Source organism: Labeo rohita, chromosome 2, assembly GCF_022985175.1.
Source record: "Labeo rohita strain BAU-BD-2019 chromosome 2, IGBB_LRoh.1.0, whole genome shotgun sequence".
NCBI classification, from domain to species: Eukaryota; Metazoa; Chordata; class Actinopteri; order Cypriniformes; family Cyprinidae; genus Labeo; species Labeo rohita.
The window spans coordinates 16,376,228-16,396,210 of record NC_066870.1 but is presented as its reverse complement, the minus strand read 5'-3'; the positions used below and the strand labels follow the sequence as shown (position 1 = coordinate 16,396,210).

Here is a 19,983-nt window from a genome sequence, read left to right as displayed (position 1 = left end):
TTGTCTGTTTATAATTTAATTTTAATAAAAAACTTGAAACAACACCGTACATTTTACATTTGTATTTTACATTACAACAAAGTCACAAAAAAAACCAAAACAACTGAGGTCCTCATTGTCAAATGTCCATTGTTTTAGGGTGGACAGCCATCTTGAGCACCGGCAGCCATGTGTAACCAGTAGTCCTGATTCTTGAAGCAAACAAAATTGTAGAAATTTTCACCACCTTTGAGGAATCCGTGTTCGGTGGCTCCCCATGATACAGGACTATCCATAAATCCATGCACAGTGAGGGAAACCCATGATGTAAACTTTGGTTCATCGAAATACTGCCTGGATGATTCAGGGTAGAGAAACAAACAGCTTGTAAGTTTCAAAAGTACACCCAAAAATTAACATTCTGCCTTCAATTGTTCACCCTCATGTTGTTCCAAACCCATAAGACCTTCGTTCATCTTCAGAACACAAATTAAGATGTTTTTGATGAAATACAAGAGCTTTCTGACCCTGCATAGACATCAACGCAACTACCTCATTCAAGGCCCAGAAAGGTAGTAAAAACATTGTTAAAATAGTTCATGTGACTTCAGTGGTTTAGCCATAATTTTATGAAGCTATGAGAATGTTTTTGTTTTCTTTTCCTTAATTCAATAATTTTCGATGTCCTTACTACCCTTCTGGGCCGTGAACATGACAGATTGGATTCCATCAAAAATATCTTAAAGGAGAAGTCCACTTCCGGAACAGCAATTCGCAGATAATGTACTCACCCCCTTGTCATCCAAGATGTTCATGTGTTTCTTTCTTCAGTCATAAAGAAATTATGTTTTTTTGAGGGAAACATTTCAGCATTTTTCTCCATATAATGGACTGATATGGTGCCCTGAGTTTGAACTTCCAAAACACAGTTTAAATGCAGCTTCAAATGATCCCAAATGCGGTTGTAAATGATCCGAGCCTAGGAAGAAGAGTCTTATCTAGCAAAACGATCGGTTATTTTCATAAAAATAATCAAATCTATATACTTTTTAACTTTTTTTCGTCTTGTCTTGCTCTGCCTGAACTCTTTTCGGTTCATGACAGTTAGGGAATGTCGAAAATCTTCCATCTCATGTTCTTCCTCAACTTCACAATCATCCCATATCGCTGTTTTACCTTTTTTGTTAAGGGTGTTTGATCTTTTTTGCATGTTCACTTTGCAAAGACTGGGTCGGTACTTACAGTGATGCAGGATGATTTTTGAAGTTGAGGGAGAAAATACGATCTGAGTTTTTCGACATACCCTAACTGTCTTGAGTCAGAATACACGGAGTTCAGGCAGAGTAAGACAAGACGAGTGTTTGAGATTAACAAGTATTTAAATTGTATTTTTTAATGAAAATAACCGATCGTTTCGCTAGATAAGACCCTTCTTCCTCGGCTGAGATCCTTTACAACTGCATTTCGGATCGTTTGAAGCCGCATTTAAACTGCATTTTGCAAGTTCAAAATTGGGGCACCATATCAGTCCATTATATGGAGAAAAATCCTGAAATGTTTCCCTCAAAAAACATTATCGGTTAATTGTTGTTCTGGAAGTGAACTTCTTTAATTTGTGTTCCGAAGATGAACAAAGGTTTTATAGGTTTGCAGTAATTAATGACAATTTTCATTTTTGGGTGAACTATCCCTTTAAGTGCAAACTGAATTTTTTCAGACACTGAATTGCAATTAAATGAAAATGTATTGTAATTCAAAATGATGTGAAATGCAATTAGCTAAAGCTTTGGTTGAAGTGTACTAAATGTACTGACATTTACAAGCATTTAAAAAAAACTAAAATATACTGTAATGACATATCTACTGAAACATGTATATCATACTTATTTAATCACCATATCAGCTATTACATGGCAGACATACATATTATAAACACAAACTTTTATAAAACACAAAATTTTATAAAATTCAACTCAAAAAGACAAGATTGAGCACATTTCTATAAAAGATTGTTTAAACGTACTTATAATAAAAACAGGATTTTTCTGGAGTCATCATGTATTTAAAGGAGTAGTTCACTTCCAGAACAAATATTTACAGATAATGTACTCACCCACTTATCATCCAAGATGTTCATGTCTTTCTTTCTTCAGTCGTAAAGAAATTGTGTTTTGAGGAAAACATATCAGGATTTCCGTCCATATAGTGGACTTCTATTGTGCTTGAACTTGAACTATTTGAACTTCCAAAATTGTAGTTTAAATACTGCTTCAAAGGGCTCTAAATGATCCCAGCTGAGAAAGAAGGGTCTTATCTAGTGAAATGATCGGTTAGTTTTTCGACATACCCTAACTGTCTTGAACCGGATGCATTTGTGGTTAAAAAAGACAAGACAAGCATTTGTGGTTAAAAAAGACAAGACAAGCATTTGTGGTTAAAAAGTGTATAAATATTAATTTCTTTAAAAAAAATGGCAGATCGTTTTGCTAGATATGACCCTTATTCCCACGCTGCGAATGTTTAGAGCCCTTTGAAGGTGCATTTAAACCACATTTTGAAAGTTCAAACTCCGAGCACCATAGAAGTCCACTATATGGAGAAAAATCTGTGTTTCCTTCAAAAAACATAATTTCTTTACAACTGTAGAAAGAAAGACAAGAACATCTTGGATGACAAGGGGGTGAGTACATTATCTGTCAATTTTTGTTCTGGAAGTGAACTAATCCTTTAAAAATATTTGTAAATGCACAATTGTAATGAGAAAGTTTAAATTTAGTGCATTTAAAATATATAGATTTTTAACATAATCCTGCATAACACACTACTGTTATAATTATAATCAAGCACATTACATGTGCTTTACTATGTTAGTCAACACATAAAAATTAGTGCCCTTCTTTACAGCACACAGAGGATTATTAATACAATGATTTAAAATATACTTTAAAGTAAAACTTTTGTTTTAAAAGTAATAAAATGCTATTTTTGAAGTACACTCTTTAATTACACTTAAGTAGCCTTTTATTTCATTAATATTTTTTCATTATTTTGTTTTTATTAGTTTTAAGATTTAAAATACACTGCAAGTGCACACTCAATACCACACAGAACTATAAAAATAATGACTTGATCAATGTTGCAATTGTGCCACAGTGTTTATGAAGAAATTACCCTACAAATGGCTTACTTCTAGTTGTCTCTGCATATTAAGTTGGGATACAGTATGTAACGGTAATGTTGGGCTCTCACCGGAGTTCTTGCAGCAGCATGAACACATTCTCAGGTGAGATAAAGCCAGTAACGGTGCACAGCAAGGCCTGACTGACAGAGCTTTGGGGCTCTGGGCACACATATGTAGACAGGAAACTGTCAGCAGCATTTTCACTGAAAACATACAGAGTTAAATTGAGAAATATACAGTCAAACACAACCAGAACTCATTTGTTGTCATAGACAATTTCTATTTTGTCTCTTTGTGCCACAAAGTACTAATAGAGTGGTTTTTTTACAAACGCATCACCAGTCGGCCATATTGGTGGCACTGAATGTAAACAATGCCTCTGAACTGAACAAAACTTGCATATTTTGCTGATTATTGCTGCTGAAAATGGTCAATTGTCATGTTTTGGGCTGTACTAATCAGTCAGACCAGAAAAAACATGTGGAGTATTATAGACTGCCAAAAACAGCAAATCAAAGAGAAGTGCAAAAAACTGTCTGAGGAACAAAAGGTGTTTGTGGTTGAACTGAATCAGGATTTCCAGGGCAAGAATCTTAACAACATTCATGTTTGTTCTTATCATTTCCAGTCAGGTAGGTGATATATTAGGCTAATATCTTAATTAATACTGCTTGTACGCATCTTCACCACCTATTAACTTTAGTTTGTCAAAATATTGTGCCCTTTTCTGCTTACAAAGTGCTTCTCTATATGATTTAGCAGCTTCCACATGGTTTTTCTGTAGTTTAGACAGCATAAATTAGCAGAACAATGTATCTAGTAGTACATTAACCGTGCAATCCATGCCATTGTTTACATCCGAGTATCGTTAGTATGGCCACGCATCCAGGTAACTGACCAAATCGTGACGAAAGTGCAAACCCTCTATTGTACAATATATGGAGCCAATTCACATAATTAACAGATGACAATCATACAAAAGTGCTGCATGATACAGCAACTGGCTTTTGTGAATTTAACACTTTATAATCATTCCTCAGCTCACTCACCAACTGATGTCCAGGTTAACTGCTCCAAGCCACTCCAAGAAGTAATGTGGGTCACATGACAGTGTCTTTCCTTGTATATCTGACGGGTAAAGTGTGGGACATGGTATATCTTTCAGAATGTGATGGCTAAAAGCTGGCTTGTGCTCCTCGTATGAGTACTGGGACAACAGCTTGTTAAGAGTCTGATCTTCATCTGCACCTGAAAAATTCATAATTCAAAAGGTTAAAGCAATTAAAAAAAAATGTGTTTGATAAGGTCAGTGATGATGATTATGGATTACTTTAGACAAACCTGTGTTGCATTTAGTGAAAAGAAAGTCAAATCTGAGGGGTAGTCTGTCTTTTAAACTTGACAGAACCCGCTGGTATCGTTTGGTGCCTGGGGTCAAGCTTTTGTCTGTGAGATCCAGAGTCACGACTGCAAAACAAAGACATTTTGTAATACTAGTTTTTATGTTCACACATGCATAAAAACCTACTAAGAATAAAGAGATTTACCAAATCTCATGACTTTTTTGTGATTGTACAGAGATGGGCGTCCCTCCAAGCCAAGTTGCTCATATGTGTCTTTATCTAAAGACAAAATTAACTGACCTGGAAAAAAAAAAGTTTAAAATTAATAATCACATTCTGTAAAAATATAGAGATTACAACAACAGGTCAAAGCTTTAAAGACCCCATTTAATCAACATTTTGTGGCCTCTGCACTTACGTCACAATTTGGTTACCTGGATGCACGGCAATACTCGGATGTAAACAGCATTGATTGCATGATAAATGTACTACTGAATACATTGTTCTGTCTGCTGTCTAAACCATGGAAAAATGTGTGGAAGATGCTAAATCATATAGAAAAGGACTTAGTAAGCAGAAAAGGGCACAATACTTTGACAAACTAAAGTTAATAGGTGGTAAAGATACATACAAGCAGTATTAATTAAGAACCTAATATTAATATTAAAATATTAAGCCTAATATTTCACCTACCTGACAGAAAATTATAAGAACACAAACAAATGTTGTCAGGGTTCTTGCAAACCACAAACGCCTTTTGTTCCTCAGTTTTTTGCACTTTTCTCCTTGATTTGTTATAACTTTTGGCAGTCTATAGTACATACATGACTATAGTACAAAAACATGACAATAATTGACTATTTTCAGCAGCAATAATCAGCAATGTCAGAATAAACTCTTAGCAAATGTTGCCATTTTAAATAAAACCAACTAGCAAGTATATTAATATATTAAAATAACTTTAATTTAAACTTTACATTAACTTTAAATTAAAACAAAAAAAAGATGAACACGAAATCATTTTTCCCTCAATAACTATTGTTTTTATTGAAAAACATACAGTTCTGGAATATAAAACACAACTTCTGGACTTACAAAATTAACTAACTACATAATTCAATAAATCAAAAGCATGAAATCGGTCAACTGTAGCCGAAAAAGAGCCTAAAAGTTTGAGAACCATGTAATTTTATTGGGTCTTTAAAATGCACTAAGGTAGTCACTATGATAAAACTATTTCTTATGATTCTTCAGGGTCTTAATGTAAAGTCTATAATATACTTTGGTTAAAAATTCTCAATGGTTGTGTAAAACAACACCCTTTTCACCTTGTCAAAAGCTCTGCAAAAATTATCTCATTCTGGTCGAGGCTGCTTTAAATGTTAATGAGCTCTGCTCGCCCCACCCCTCCCTTCTCTCTGTGGAGTGACGAGCCTGTTTACTTTAGCCGCGTTTAGCCACTAAACTTGCTAACTAGCAGATTATTAGGAAAGGTGATTGCAAAGATTCATTAAAAACCCCTTATACTCACTTCTGCTGTAAGTGAAGTTGGATCACGAATGATTAGCGCAAACATAGACGGATATGTGTAGATCCGGAGATGCATTCCCTTCACAATCAAACGTAATCCACTGCATCTTCAGCGGCTCAGATGTCGGGAGTAAATGACGACCACTATGTTCATTATTACATCCAGCAACACAACACCTCTATCGGTCAATCGGAGATATTCTTGTCTAACTTACATCCCTGCTCCGGCATCAAAACAAAGAGGGCGGACTGAGACAACTGATCTGAGGTAAGACGCTAATGTCAATCAGCTGTCGTGGGAGTGGCCACACCGACAGGCATCTGAGAACGGCTCGATTTGAAAAAGGGGATATTATTTTGACAGATTACTTAAAAACCACTGCATGGATTTTTATCATTATAGGGTAGATTTGTACATACACTGCCAACACACATTAATGTTCAAATAACATGAAAAAGTCAACTTAGCATCCGATGACCCCTTTAAGAACTAATTTGAATAGCCAGTAGATAATTAAGCAGTCTTAATTTTTGGATTTAAATTAGGCCTGTCTATGCTTTATGTTAGTTTATTATTATATTTATTACTGAATTTTAAGGCTAGTCTAAAGTGCATTCGGCGAAAAGATCCAAACACTGATGTTTTTCTATGTGATTATTTTGCTTACCGCTGGAAAGAAGTGCAATGACATTATCTTCATCAATTCTGGTGTTGTACGAAAGCGCATAGAAGTTTCCTGTGAAAAAAAGATAAAAATCTAAAAAAAAAAAAAAAACAAGGAGCAATATACTAATGCTGGACAATAGCATATTTCTCCTCCTACCCTTCTTTACAAGTGACTCAAGGAATGTTTCTTCCAGTAGTTCATAAACCGGCAGATCCCGGACTAAATAATACGGACTGAAGCTGTTGATGACACTGCTGATGTTAACAGGCAGGATCCTACATTCAGGCATCAGCACAGAGATCTGCGGAGACAACAGCACAATTCCTGTGTCAAACTATCGCGATCCAAATGCAGTACAAGCAGTGTTTAAAAATATATTTGTTAAGCAATTGTTTAATGGTTGAACTCACTTTGTAATTGAAGTTGTGTTTCGACACGTGGATGTCATGCCGAGACTTTTCATTTAAGAAGTTTGATTTCTCGCACACCAAGAGGCTTCTCGGGCATTTCTCCAGCTCAGGCAACATTTTGGTATCTATGCGCAATGTCTACATTTTATGACATTAACCGAGCAAAAAGAAACAAGCTTATTAAACAAACCGGTTATGGCTTGATGTTTGAAAAACAGTACCAACTTCTTTTGTCGCAAGCATTTGACGTCAGTTCCTGCTCAAGGCAGGATCATAAAACAGCTCGGATTTGTTACCATATTTGTAGAGAAAAACTGTTCGAGTTATTACAAATGTACGTCCCATGAGGGTGAATTAGTATAAGTGAGTTACTATCAAAACTAGAAACTAAAAAAAAATAGAATGGCTTATATAAACCCGAAATAATCTTGCTCCATTACACATAATAGCTAAATATGCTGCAGTGTTAACGAGAAAAGCAATCATTTTTAATAATTTAGAAGGAAAATAGTTCATAACTTTAATCTTTTTTTCCTGTTTTGTTTTATTTATGGTTACACTACCAGTCAAAAGTTTTTGAACAGTAAGATTTTTAATGTTTTAAAAACAGACTACATTTATTTGATCGAAAGTACAGCAAAAACAGTAACATTTTGAAATGTTTGTACTATTAAAAAAAAAAAAAACAGTTTTTATTCCTGTGATTTCAAAGCTGATTTTTTGCATAATTACTTCAGTCACATGATCTTTAAGAATCATTCTAATATTCTGATTTGCTGCTTAAAAAACATTTATGTTAGTAGAATTTTTTCAGGGTTCTTTGATGAATAGAAAGTTCAGAAGAACAGCATTTATCTGAAATAGAATGCAAAATAGAAACATTATAAATGTCGTTATCATCAATTATTTATTATTATTGATCAATGTAAAACATCCTTGCTTAAAAAAAAAAAAGTATTCATTTCTACAATTTCTTTCCCCAAAAATATAGCTTTTGAATGGTATAGTGTATAATGCTACAAAAGCTTTTTATTTCAGGTAAATGTTAATCTTTGGATCTTTTATTCATCACAGAATTCTGATCAAACCTACTCAACTGTTTTAAATATTGATAATAATAATAATAAATGTTTCTTGAACAGAAAATCAGCATATTAGAATGATTTTTGAAAGGTCATGTGACACTGAACACTGGAGTAATGATGCTGAAAATGTAGCTTTGACCAAAGGAATAAATTACATTTTAAAATATATTCAAATAGAAAGCAGTTATTTTAAATAGTAAAAATATTCAAAATTGTACTGTTTTTGTTGTACTTTGGATCAAATAAAAACAGGCTTGATAAGCAGAAGAGACTTCTTTAAAAAATTAAATTAAAAAAACTTTTGACTGGTAGTGTATATAAAGCCCAGTGTATATAAAGTGTTCAGGTATTTAATTACAATGTGTATCAATCCAAAAGAATCTTCTAAGATAGATATTTCACCCAAAAACAAAAATGATCATTTACTCAACCTCAAGGTGTTCCAAACCTGTATGAGTTCCTTTCTTCTGTTGAACACAAGAGAAGATATCTTTAATAACATTAGCAGCCATTGACGTACATAGTATTTTTCCCAACTGTTTAGTAACATTTTTCAAAATATCAACATGATAAAGAAACTCATAAAGGCACTTGGTGAGTAAATGACAGAATTTTCATTTTTGAATGAACTGTCCCATTAAAACAAGATTCTCCTAACTGAAATTCTGGGGGAAAACAACTTAAACAGAATAATAATAATGATATAATATAATTAATTATAAAACCAACTGCACTCCGTTGTGTCATAAAGCGTGTAAACAGATGCATGTGTGGAAACATGTGCTCGCTGTCATGTGCGCACAAGCGTTATGCAGTACGTCATACTGTTTTCTGCACTAGACAATGATTAACAGAGCAGATAAAATACAGTGAAAGACTAAATGTGACTTTGAAGATTGTCTGTTCTTTACGATTCTTTATTATTATACCCTACAATTTATTTTAGTCTAAACAGGGAATAAATTACACATTTTTTGAGCTGTATGAACTACATGACTAAGTAAAGAAGACAAATCTTGTTACTTGTCAAATTAAATAGCTTAAATTAAAAACGCTCTTGGTTCCACAATGTAGTTTTGTTTTTAAGTAAATGTATTAAATAACTACTATCACATCCTAGGCTTGTTTTCGGGCTTTTAAAGTCATTTTTCTGCTGATTAGACATCATTCATTTGTTTGCAAAGACAAGTGACGTTGCTGTGACGCAATTTGTGTGCATGTAGTATTTGTCAAGCATCTTTCTTACGCAAAGACTGCTAGTCCAGTTCTTATATTTAAAACACTGCTCCTCAATTACATCTGAATTTGTCGATATGATGAATCCTCATGGACACTGAGCACTCAGAGGAAACTCAAGCTTCAGACAAGTGTCTGTCTGAACCAGAATCGGCACTTTATTCACCAAAATCCGACAGGCAAAGAGCCAGATCTCTGCCTGTAGATCTATACCAAGATGCATCTTCCTCTCACAAGGAACATCCAACTGTAGTGCGTGCAAAGAGAGTCCAGTTTGCAGACATGATGGGGTTGAACCTGGCAAACGTCAGACACTTTGACATCTCCGACGACGCAAATGAAATGCGCAACGTGTCATCTGGACTCTGGAGTCGTCCTTCGAACCAACAGCTGCAACATGGAGATGATCTGATTTCTGCACGTTTTGTAACAGCCTTTGAAATGCCTGTGAGTTTGCTGGAGTTTGATACGAAGTCACGCCGTCTGGGAGTCGCATTGGAAAGTGTCACAATAACCGCTTCGGAAGTGAAAGGTGTGATCAGAGTGACACAGAGCAACGCAAGAGAAGTTGGGGTCAGGTACTCTTTAAATAACTGGCTGACATTTTCAGATATACAAGCTGCATTAAGATCAAATGAAGAAAAAGTGCTACAGTTTGATTTCATTTTGCACACGCCATTCTGTTTCGACAAAGATTCATCAGTGCAATTCGCAGTGTATTGTCGGAGCGATGACCGGGAATACTGGGACAATAATGATGGGCACAACTACACTTTGAAGATTACTTGACCAAGCCAAGGATGAATTAAATTTAGTTTAATAAAGCAAACTTGACTTTTAATTTGCATGATCACTTGTCTTAATCATTATGAACACATATTCAGGTTAAATAATGTTTTTTTTTCTATTTACAGTGATTCTCATATTCCTTTCATATGTATCATATTTATTTGCTAAAAAAAATAACACAAATACACATTTACAGTATACTCTAATATACACTTTTAAACAGATGGTCGACTAGTAGTGCAGATCTTAAGACAAACAGATTTGTCATGAACAAACCAGACATTTTGATGCTTGAGACATTTATAAATGAGGCTCTTTTTCAACAACGGTCCTCTGAGCAGAATACAGATGGCCAATTGAAACCTGTGAAACAAAGATAAGCGATATTGTCTTAGATACTGAACATTAAATGTAATAATTATTAGCAACTCTAAAAATTATGACATTCTTTTATTTGAATCAGGCCATTTAAATTAAAAATCATACTGGAATATGAAACAAAGCTGGCATTGCTTGCCTGTCTCTTGATGAGCACCAGATTCTCTCTAGCTTGATTTATGAGCATATCCAGTGTTTTGGGGTTGTCAACATGAAGGTTCTCCCTGAAGCCATCTTTCACCCTGCGAAGTGCGTATGTTCTGAAAACAAACCGTATTTTTATACTATATAATTAGGAGATGGAAAATAATAATAGTTTAAATATAAAAGAAATTCAAAAAACATGCGTCATTTGAGTATATACATAAGCGCTTAACATTCAAATAAATTTTTTATTAGTTAGTAGTTTTGTAATGCGCAATGAGAAATACATAATGCAGTAATATATTTATATTTTATACAGACTATTTTTCACAGTGAATAGTAAAAACGTACCTGTAATTATATGAGGGGAAATTTTTACTCTCTTTCATAAGCATCCTGTAGAGTGCGATCACTTGAGCCCTGCTGCACGACGCCATTGTTGATTTCACAGTAGTTCTTCTCGTGTTGCATTGGGTTGCGTTTGAGACATCTCCATCTAGCGTTAGGAGAGGTGGGGCGGGCAAATGGCACTGGAATGCAACTCACAATGTGCAGTCCTACAAAGAGACTAATGACACTCAGTATATTTCTGCAGCTAAACAACCCGTTTTATTCGTCGTAAAAACAAAATACATTCAAAAATGCAATTTACTGAAGTTGCACTTACGTTCAGTGACTTTTATGAGTGTTATATAGGGCAGTTAAATTCCACAGCAGTGTTGTGCCTGGGGAGACCACAGAAGATCCCCAGGGCCGCATCATGGCTGACTGTGGCATATGGGGCCTCTTTCAGTGGCTGTAAGCATCACACTAACTGTGCTGTGTAAAACAAACATCATGACTGCTCATATTTTGCTAAATGAAAATTAAGAAACTATCAGGTCTAATGTGTGTACTGCATTTATCTTTTACTATTATTTAACTAGCAAATATATCTGAAGAACACTACTGGTGATGAAGGAATTACCATCTCTCAAACTCTACCATCTCCAGCATTCATGTTTGTTTGTTTTTATAATTGGTGATGCACAATAATGGACTTAAACGCTGCCATCTCCAAAATTCATGTTTGTTTCTTTGTTTGTTTGTAATTAGAGGTGCACGATAAATGAACTAAACACTACTATCTCCAAAATGTTTGTTTGTTTGTAATAAAAGGTACACAATAAGGGAATATAACAGGAATATATTATCTCCAAAATTCATGTTTGTTTGTTTGTTTAATAGACCATAGGGGAATTTATCACTATCAGTTCCAGAATTCATGTTTGTTTGTTTTATAATTAGTGAGCCACAATAAAGTAATTAAGGCCTGCCATCTTCAGAATTCATGTTTGGATGATTGTTTTATAATTAGTAATGTACAATAGGGTAATAAATCACTAGCATTTCCAAAATGTTTGTTTGTTTGTTTGTTTTGTAATTAGTAGTGCACAATAAGGGAGTTAAACAATACCATCTTCAAAATTCATGTTTGTTTGTTTGCAATTAGACACTGTCTCTAGAATTTGTGTTTGTTTGTTTCATAATTAGTTACGTACAGTAAGTAAATAAATCACTATTGTTTGTTATTATGTGTGTTTGTTTTGTAATTCATAGTGCACAATAAGGGAGTTAAACAATACCATCTTCAAATTTCATGTTTGTTTGTTTGTAATTAGAGGCGCACAATATGGGAATTATACCATCTCCAAAATTCTTCTTTTTTGTTTATTTTTTTTAATTAGTGATGCACAATAAAGGAATTAAAGACTACCATCTTCTGAATTCACGTTTGTTTGTTTGTTTTGTACTAACTAGTGCTCAATAACTGAATTAAACACTACCATCTTCTGAATTCATGTTTGTTTGATTGTTTTATAATTAGTGATGTATAATAAGGTAATAAATCACTATAATTTTCAAAATACATGTTTGCTTGTTTGTTTTGTAATTAGTAGTGCACAATAAACAAATTAAACACTATCTCCAGAGTTCATGTTTGTTTTATAATTAGTTTTGTACAATAAAGAAATAAATCACTATCGTTTCCAAAAATGCAAGTTTGTTTTGTAATTAACAGTGCACAATAACTCAAATAAACACTACCATCTCCAGAATTCATGTTGTTTGTTTGTTTGTTTATAATTAGTTATGTACAATAAGGAATTAAATCACTATAGTTTCCAAAATGCATGTTTGTTTGTTTGTTTGTTTTGTAAGTAATCGTGAACAATAAGTGAATTTAACACTACTACCATTTCCAAAATTCATGTTTTCTTGGTTGATTGTTTGTTTGTTTTGTATTTAGTGCACAATAAGTAAAAGAAACACTACCATCTCCATAATTCATGTTATTTGTTTGTTTATAATTAGTTATGTACAATAAGTAATTAAATCACTATAATTTCCTAAATGCATGTTTGTTTGTTTGTTTTTTAATTAGTAGTGCACAATAAACAAATTAAACACTATCTCCAGAATTCCTGTGTGTTTGTTTTATTAGTTTTGTACAATAAAGAAATAAATCACTATCGTTTCCAAAAATACAAGTTTGTTTTGTAATTAACAGTGCACAATAACTGAAATAAACACTACCATCTCCAGAATTCATGTTGTTTGTTTGTTTATAATTAGTTATGTACAATAAGGAATAAAATCACTATAGTTTCCAAAATGCATGTTTGTTTGTTTGTTTTATAAGTAATTGTGAACAATAAGTGAATTCAACACTACTACCATTTCCAAAATTCATGTTTGTTTGATTGATTGTTTGTTTGTTTTGTATTTAGAGCACAATAAGTGAATCTCCAGAATTCATATTTGTTTGTTTGTTTGTTTATAATTAGTTATTTACAATAAGGAATTAAATCACTGTAGTTTCCAAAATGCATGTTTGTTTTATTGATTGTTTGTTTGTTTTGTAATTAGTGCACAATAAGATGAAAGAAACAATACCATTTCCAGAATTCATGTTTGTTGGTTTGTTTGTTTATAATTAGTAATGCACAATAAGCGAATTAAACACTGCCATCTCCAAAATTCATGTTTGTTTGTTTTAGAATTAGTTATGTATAAGGAAATAAAATAACTATCATTTCCAAAATGCATGTTTGTTGGTTTATTTTGTTTGTTTTGAGACAGTGTTTGGGAATTAAACACTATTTCCAAAGTTCATGTTTGTTTGTTTTGTAGTTCATTTTTTTCCTTTGTTTTTATTTATTTATTTACAAACTTAATATAACACTTATGCTCCATTTTCTATCACTTCCGATTAAAAGCCAGCCGGAGAACCTGAGTAAGCTCAGAATTCCTGACGTTTACTCTACAGCTACCACACAGAATTAAACTCATTACAAACGTTAACATCTTCATGAGCACTGAGCTGAACCATTCAAAGCCTCCGTCTCTTATCCTTGACTTTCTATTCAAACATGTCACCTGTGTATATTATTCATCCTCTGCTCCGCTGCTTCCATTTCCACAGGGTCCACATAAGATCTACCGCCTGCCCCATTTACTCACACAACCTCCTACATTATTAACAACCAGAAAGAGCCTGGACTCTTTCTGTTTGTAGCCCACAGAACTGAAGACATGACAGTATGATGACCATCTACATGACAGTGATTTTAGAGCTCTAACTCTCAGTATTTTGCATCTAAAAAAATTAATTGTGCAATTTAAGATGCAGTTTAAGAATGGAGTTGTTTTGACAGACTTTTAAATACATCTACACTGGTAATTAGAGTCTTCGCATGTAGAGCTGATATTTTCGCATATTCTTGCAGGAGCAGGAGTTTGTAAAGAGTACATTCTGTACTGCCATCATCTGCTGTGACAACACCTTAAATATTTCACATAATGATATTCATCAGCATTTCCATGGCTTATACTAGTATGACATGCACAATTAACATCTGGTCTTTTCAGCTGGATTTTCAATGGTGAATGTTTTTTAAATGGCTACAATGAATTTTGTGTGAGTTGGCATTTTATATACAAACTTATAATGCAATGTTGTCCTGCAAATCTCCAGTGAAATCTAGTTCTGCGGCCAAAAACATGCTAAGCGATCATGTCAAACTGAGTGGTTTATTGTGTTCGGGATGCTGTCCTGAGTATGGAGGAGTCGCTAAATTATTAAACACTTATGAGTCTTTCTGTTCTGAATCCTGAATATACAGTGCAGAGAAATTCATTTGCACGTATGTTGATTGAATAAATAAAGCAGATCTTTTTCATTTTCTACTCACTGTATGCTGTTCTCTCAAGGTGACTGAATTATATTTGCTTTTATTGTGTTCACGTCAGATTATGTAGCAGACAAAAAGACAGATGTGTTTGAGTCAAGCCTTCAGGGAATGCTTGGGACCTTCAGCACAGCACGTGTTAATAACCAGGCCATGGTCCAATTTCAAGGGCTCGGATTCACAGTAAAAAGAGCATCTGGGCTTCTTCCATTACTGTTCCACTAGACATGCTCCCCTATTTTAATATGTATTGTGTGTCTTGCTTTAGACAGATGTTCAGGTTTCCTTCTGTCATTAAAGAGGAAAAAATGCTGGGGGCTCTGTAATGTTAAATAAGCATGCAACTCCTCATAGAAAAATATACAGTATGTGGAATTACTTGCATTTAGCTGTTCATTTTATTTAAAGCAACTCAATATGAAACTAGTTAGAATCTCAAAATACAACTAATCATTAGCGCTGTACTGAACGGAGAAGCCAAACAAACAGAGTCTTTATCCAAAGATTTGATTTATTTAATTTGTACTTCATTTGCTTCAGTTTCAACACAAGAAAAGACACTTTTCTAAAATTGTATGTATTGGCCAAATGCCTTTTTAATTTATAAGTATTCGTTTACAAGTAAATGTCATTATCCTATATTAAAATAATACATTTATTAACCCTTTAACTGTCACCGTCCCCTCTGTGGGATGCCTAAATTTACATCACCATTTTACAAATAAATCTTAATCTAATCATGACAATCTATATATTGTTGGGAAGGTCTAAGACTCCTAAATAAATATTTTACCACTGTTTTGTGTTACAAATTATGTAGGAAAAGAAACAGATTATTTTATGACAAGAGTGCACCTCAAAAATCTACATCATAACAGGAGTTCTGACTTTTGTCGCAGAAGACTTTCTTCATTGCCTTTTTCCCTATCACGCAATAGAACTCTTAAGAAATTATGTATCAACTGAAAACTTAAAATCTCAAAATTCATCCTTTGAAAGGCATTTTAAAATCAGACACTGCATTAGCATGGAAATTGTACATCAAAATCATATTACAAAATGTTTTCGTTCATGAATTATAAAAATTTAACTTTGGATAGTGCATTTTTGTCTATGTTTAAGATATGGAGTGACAGTTAAAGGGTTAAATTAAATTTGCTTGGGCAGATTGATCTTTTAAGAAAAAATTCTGTGGTGTTAAATATGTGCTTTTCAGACAATAACATGTATTTCAGGTGTGTTTTAAATAATAATAATTTAAAAAAAATCATTTGAATTATTGGTTGTTATTGCAAATATCTGTTGTTTTTACCTAATAATGGTCCAAAAAGAAAATTTGTGTTTTAAAATAATATATTATACTTCACATTTTGTACTTTGAATAGTTTTCAAATTATGGTAAAAATAGCCAAAGCCATTTAAAAGACTTATTTTTGAACTCTTCCAAAGTTTAAAGAGTCCCAACGACTCCTATTTTTAACATAATCATCATATGACGTGTTTTAAAACACGAACTGAGTTAGCTGAAGAGAGGCAGGGATGCATTTTATCCATTTAGCAACTTGTTTCAGGTCAGATCTTCAGGTTTATTACTCAAAAGCAAGCCAAGCCACCAGTGTGGTACAACACATTAGCAGTATCTTCAGTTCCACTGGCAATAAAACTCTGGATACTCCATTATCCCCGGAGCATAATTCAAACAGGCTTCCCTGATAGTTCAAGCTCTGGGACTGCCGTTTCATTTTTTCCCAAAGGTCTGTTGCTCCTTCTTGACAATCTGCGACTGCGGTGGAGGCACACGAGTGGAAGTCATTCCAATATCTGCATGAGGATAAACACAAAGTGCACAATCTGTTTTAGTCCTTGCGAATGAAATATGTTTCGGTATTGGAAGTCTGAGTCACGGATGGCATGAGTTCAACTCACGGATATGTGAATATGAGAAAGACCACCAGATATTCAGTGCTTAGCTTCTTCCAGAAATGACTGCAGACAGTGTGTACTTACGAGCAGATGGTCTGTAGGCTTTCGCTGTCGTCCAGCTCTTGGGGATAGTTCACCATGTTTTCTCCAAGGCTGAGCAGGCAGTCTGAGAAACCTTTAAATACATTTTCACATGTTCCTCCAGCACATGCTGCCTGTAGCAGTGACACTGAAATACAACAGAATAAATCACCTGGAATAATACACACAAATTTTCCCGCTTAAAAAAACTTGAGTGTGTCATATCATCCTCAATTTATAATTTATAAACCAAACAGCCAAAATAAACTAAACTGTGACCTTCACAGGAACATTCATTCAATAGATTGAATAAAAATAAAATAAATAAATAAAAATAATTTTTCTAATGTATTGAAAGGTCGCGGTTTAAAAATAGAGTTCCAGAAAAAAAAAAAAAAAAAAAAAAAAAAAAAAAACTAATTATTAAAACAAAACAAAACAAAACAAGAATCAGTTCCTTGCAATGTATCTTAACTTAACGACTCACCCAATTCCAGTGTGAAAAGTATCGAGTTGTATTTGTCGGTCAAAGTCAGTCCCATCCTACGCTTGACAGAGTCAGTAGTCTGTGGAGGAGGTCTGGAATCGCCTACTTCCTCTCATCAGGAAAATGCTGTATTTCAGGACGAATTAAATTACTCCTGTCACGAATTTCCCACAGTTGACTGAGACATATAAAGTGGACTGTAGAAGGATGGAGATGTCACCTACGCTCACACTCCTCCTTTACTTTCTTGCGCCATGATGACGTAAGCGTACACCTGACAGACGAATTCTCACGATTTTATTTCGAACTGCATATATGGAATCATTGTAAAATGTATTCATGTTTTTAAAAATCTTATAATTTATATTAATAACGTTTGAAATCTTAATTCTGTTCTAATATAAAAATTCTTACAACTGACTCAGTAATAATCAAAGTAAGTGTGAAAAGCAAATTAGAATTTGTGACTTTTAAAAGGAACTTATACGATGAATGACGCATGTTATAAACATGTTCGTGTTTTATTGAGTTTTCTTGTCGTGCAGTGGGTAAATTTGTATCAGAATCAGAATCTATTTTGTCACAAATAGGAACAAAACGTGGCTTAAGCGCCCTCAAGCGATTAGTATTTGAAAAAACATCATTATTAACAACATTAGGGTAAGATGGGAAGATGCCACCCTTAAAAACAATGTGCATTTACTTTTAAATGGTAACATGTGCCTGTATTTTAATGGAACATACACTACCAGTCAAAAGTGTTTTTAAATAAATCTTTTCTGCTCACCAAACCTGCATTTATTTGATCCAAAGTACAGCAAGAACAGTAAAATTTAGAAATAATTTAACTAGTTAAAAATAACTGTTTTCTATTTGAATATATTTTAAAATGTAATTTATTCCTGTGATTAAAGCTACATAAACCAAATTTTCAGCACTCCAAGCAGCCACAAGGCTATCGGCGCCGACCATCAATATTTTAAAAAGTTGAGTACATTTTTTTCAGGATTCTTTGATGAATAGAAAGATCCAAAGATCAGCATTTATCTGAAATAAAAATAAAAAACCTGAAAAATCATACTCTGAATTTTAAAAAAATATTTAAAATTAAATTTTAAAATTAAAATTAAATTAAATTAAAATTTAATGTTTTTTTGTTTTGTTTTTTGAGCAGCAAATCAGAATATTAGAATGATTTCTGAAGGATTGTGTGACTGGAGTAATGATGCTAAAAATTCAGCTTTGAAATCACAGGAATAAGTTATATTTTAAAATATATTCAGATAGAAAACAGTTATTTTAAGTAGTAAAAATATTTCAGAATTGTACCGTTTTTGCTGTACTTTGAAACAAATAAATTCAGGCTTAGTGAGCAGAAGAGACTTCTTTAAAAAAGATAAAAAATAATAAAAATAAAAAAATCTTACTGTTTCAAAAACTTCTGACTGGTAGTGTTTGCCAAAATAGCAACACTATGAATGCAAAATGATCATTTCAATTAGGTAACTTAATGGGTTTATAATGTACTTCTAATTCATCGAAATACTGAATAATAACTCCATTAACTACAATAATTGTTACATTCTAAAATAATAACTCTAGAGACAACATTCCACTGTGTCCTTCTATGCCAGTTCTGGAGAATAATCTTACCCCAAAGGGTCTAATTTTATCTTTTTACATTTTTTCAAAATAAAAATGTATATTTTTTCACTGCAAAAAAATCTAAAAACATTGTTGTGTCCACAAATTTCTCATTAACAAATCGAAACAAAAACCTTTAATGTTCAACACATAATTCAATGTCATAGATTACTATTTTCTAGAATATTTTGTTTCGACTAAATCTCACAAAGATTGAATTTCATGAGATGACAAAAAAGTATATGTTATAGAGTCTAGCTCCAATTCAACATCAATATTCAATCCTTGTGTAAAATCAAATATTGCTGACTATTACTAATATTTAAATATCCATTACTTTTTCCTCATGACACACGTAAGAACAGTTGGCTCAAGGGAAGCATCTAAACAGGGTCAAGTCCCAATCACATGTCCTGTAATTCTCTCACTCCTATCCTGCCTCCACATTACTACACTATACAATAAACTATTAAACTGTATTAAAAAAAAAAAAAAACAATTAAAATAGAATAAACTCTGAATAAAATAGCAGGTTGGAGTATTTTTTTTTTCACTAATAAGCAGTACATACAATTTGCCATCAGATGGCACTATTGTCAAATTGGTAAGCCGTATTGTGTGTAAAGTTACTGGAAGCATGTGTTTTCCCAACACAGGTATTTTTAAAATAATAGCAACATCCATACGTGCATAAACACATGTTCACACTCATTACAACACAGATATGAGCTGATAGCTGTATGAACTTTAACTATCAGCTTTATTTTGAATTGCACGTTGTGTTGTTCAGCCTTGTCACTTTTTCAGTTTTTGATGTAGAGTTTGTACATTTTTAATTTCAGTTATACTTAAACAAAAACTTTACATTTCATT

General features: G+C 33.2%; 4 protein-coding genes across 4 annotated transcripts; 1 reads left to right on the top strand and 3 right to left on the bottom strand.

Annotated features, from left to right (window-relative positions):
* Positions 1–47: 47 nt before the first annotated feature.
* rpp40 (ribonuclease P/MRP 40 subunit) lies at positions 48–7,377 on the bottom strand. The gene is made up of 8 exons (XM_051136815.1): positions 7,112–7,377; positions 6,858–7,002; positions 6,702–6,770; positions 4,708–4,803; positions 4,502–4,627; positions 4,210–4,408; positions 3,229–3,363; positions 48–333 (listed from the first exon to the last, which is right to left on the bottom strand). Exons 1-8 carry the CDS (start codon positions 7,226–7,228, stop codon positions 135–137), a joined length of 1,086 nt encoding a protein of 361 aa, XP_050992772.1. The 5' UTR covers positions 7,229–7,377; the 3' UTR covers positions 48–134.
* A 2,083-nt stretch (positions 7,378–9,460) lies between these two features.
* LOC127155082 (protein phosphatase 1 regulatory subunit 3D-like) lies at positions 9,461–10,273 on the top strand. Its single transcript, XM_051097055.1, has one exon. The coding sequence runs from the start codon at positions 9,523–9,525 to the stop codon at positions 10,219–10,221; it is 699 nt and encodes a 232-aa protein (XP_050953012.1). The 5' UTR covers positions 9,461–9,522; the 3' UTR covers positions 10,222–10,273.
* lyrm4 (LYR motif containing 4) lies at positions 10,234–11,401 on the bottom strand. Its single transcript, XM_051097066.1, has 3 exons — positions 11,095–11,401; positions 10,739–10,859; positions 10,234–10,584 (listed from the first exon to the last, which is right to left on the bottom strand). Exons 1-3 carry the CDS (start codon positions 11,178–11,180, stop codon positions 10,522–10,524), a joined length of 270 nt encoding a protein of 89 aa, XP_050953023.1. The 5' UTR covers positions 11,181–11,401; the 3' UTR covers positions 10,234–10,521.
* A 4,145-nt stretch (positions 11,402–15,546) lies between these two features.
* nrn1b (neuritin 1b) lies at positions 15,547–17,718 on the bottom strand. The gene is made up of 3 exons (XM_051125763.1): positions 17,467–17,718; positions 16,983–17,127; positions 15,547–16,796 (listed from the first exon to the last, which is right to left on the bottom strand). The coding sequence occupies exons 1-3, from the start codon at positions 17,519–17,521 to the stop codon at positions 16,565–16,567; spliced, it is 432 nt and encodes a 143-aa protein (XP_050981720.1). The 5' UTR covers positions 17,522–17,718; the 3' UTR covers positions 15,547–16,564.
* Positions 17,719–19,983: the final 2,265 nt, after the last annotated feature.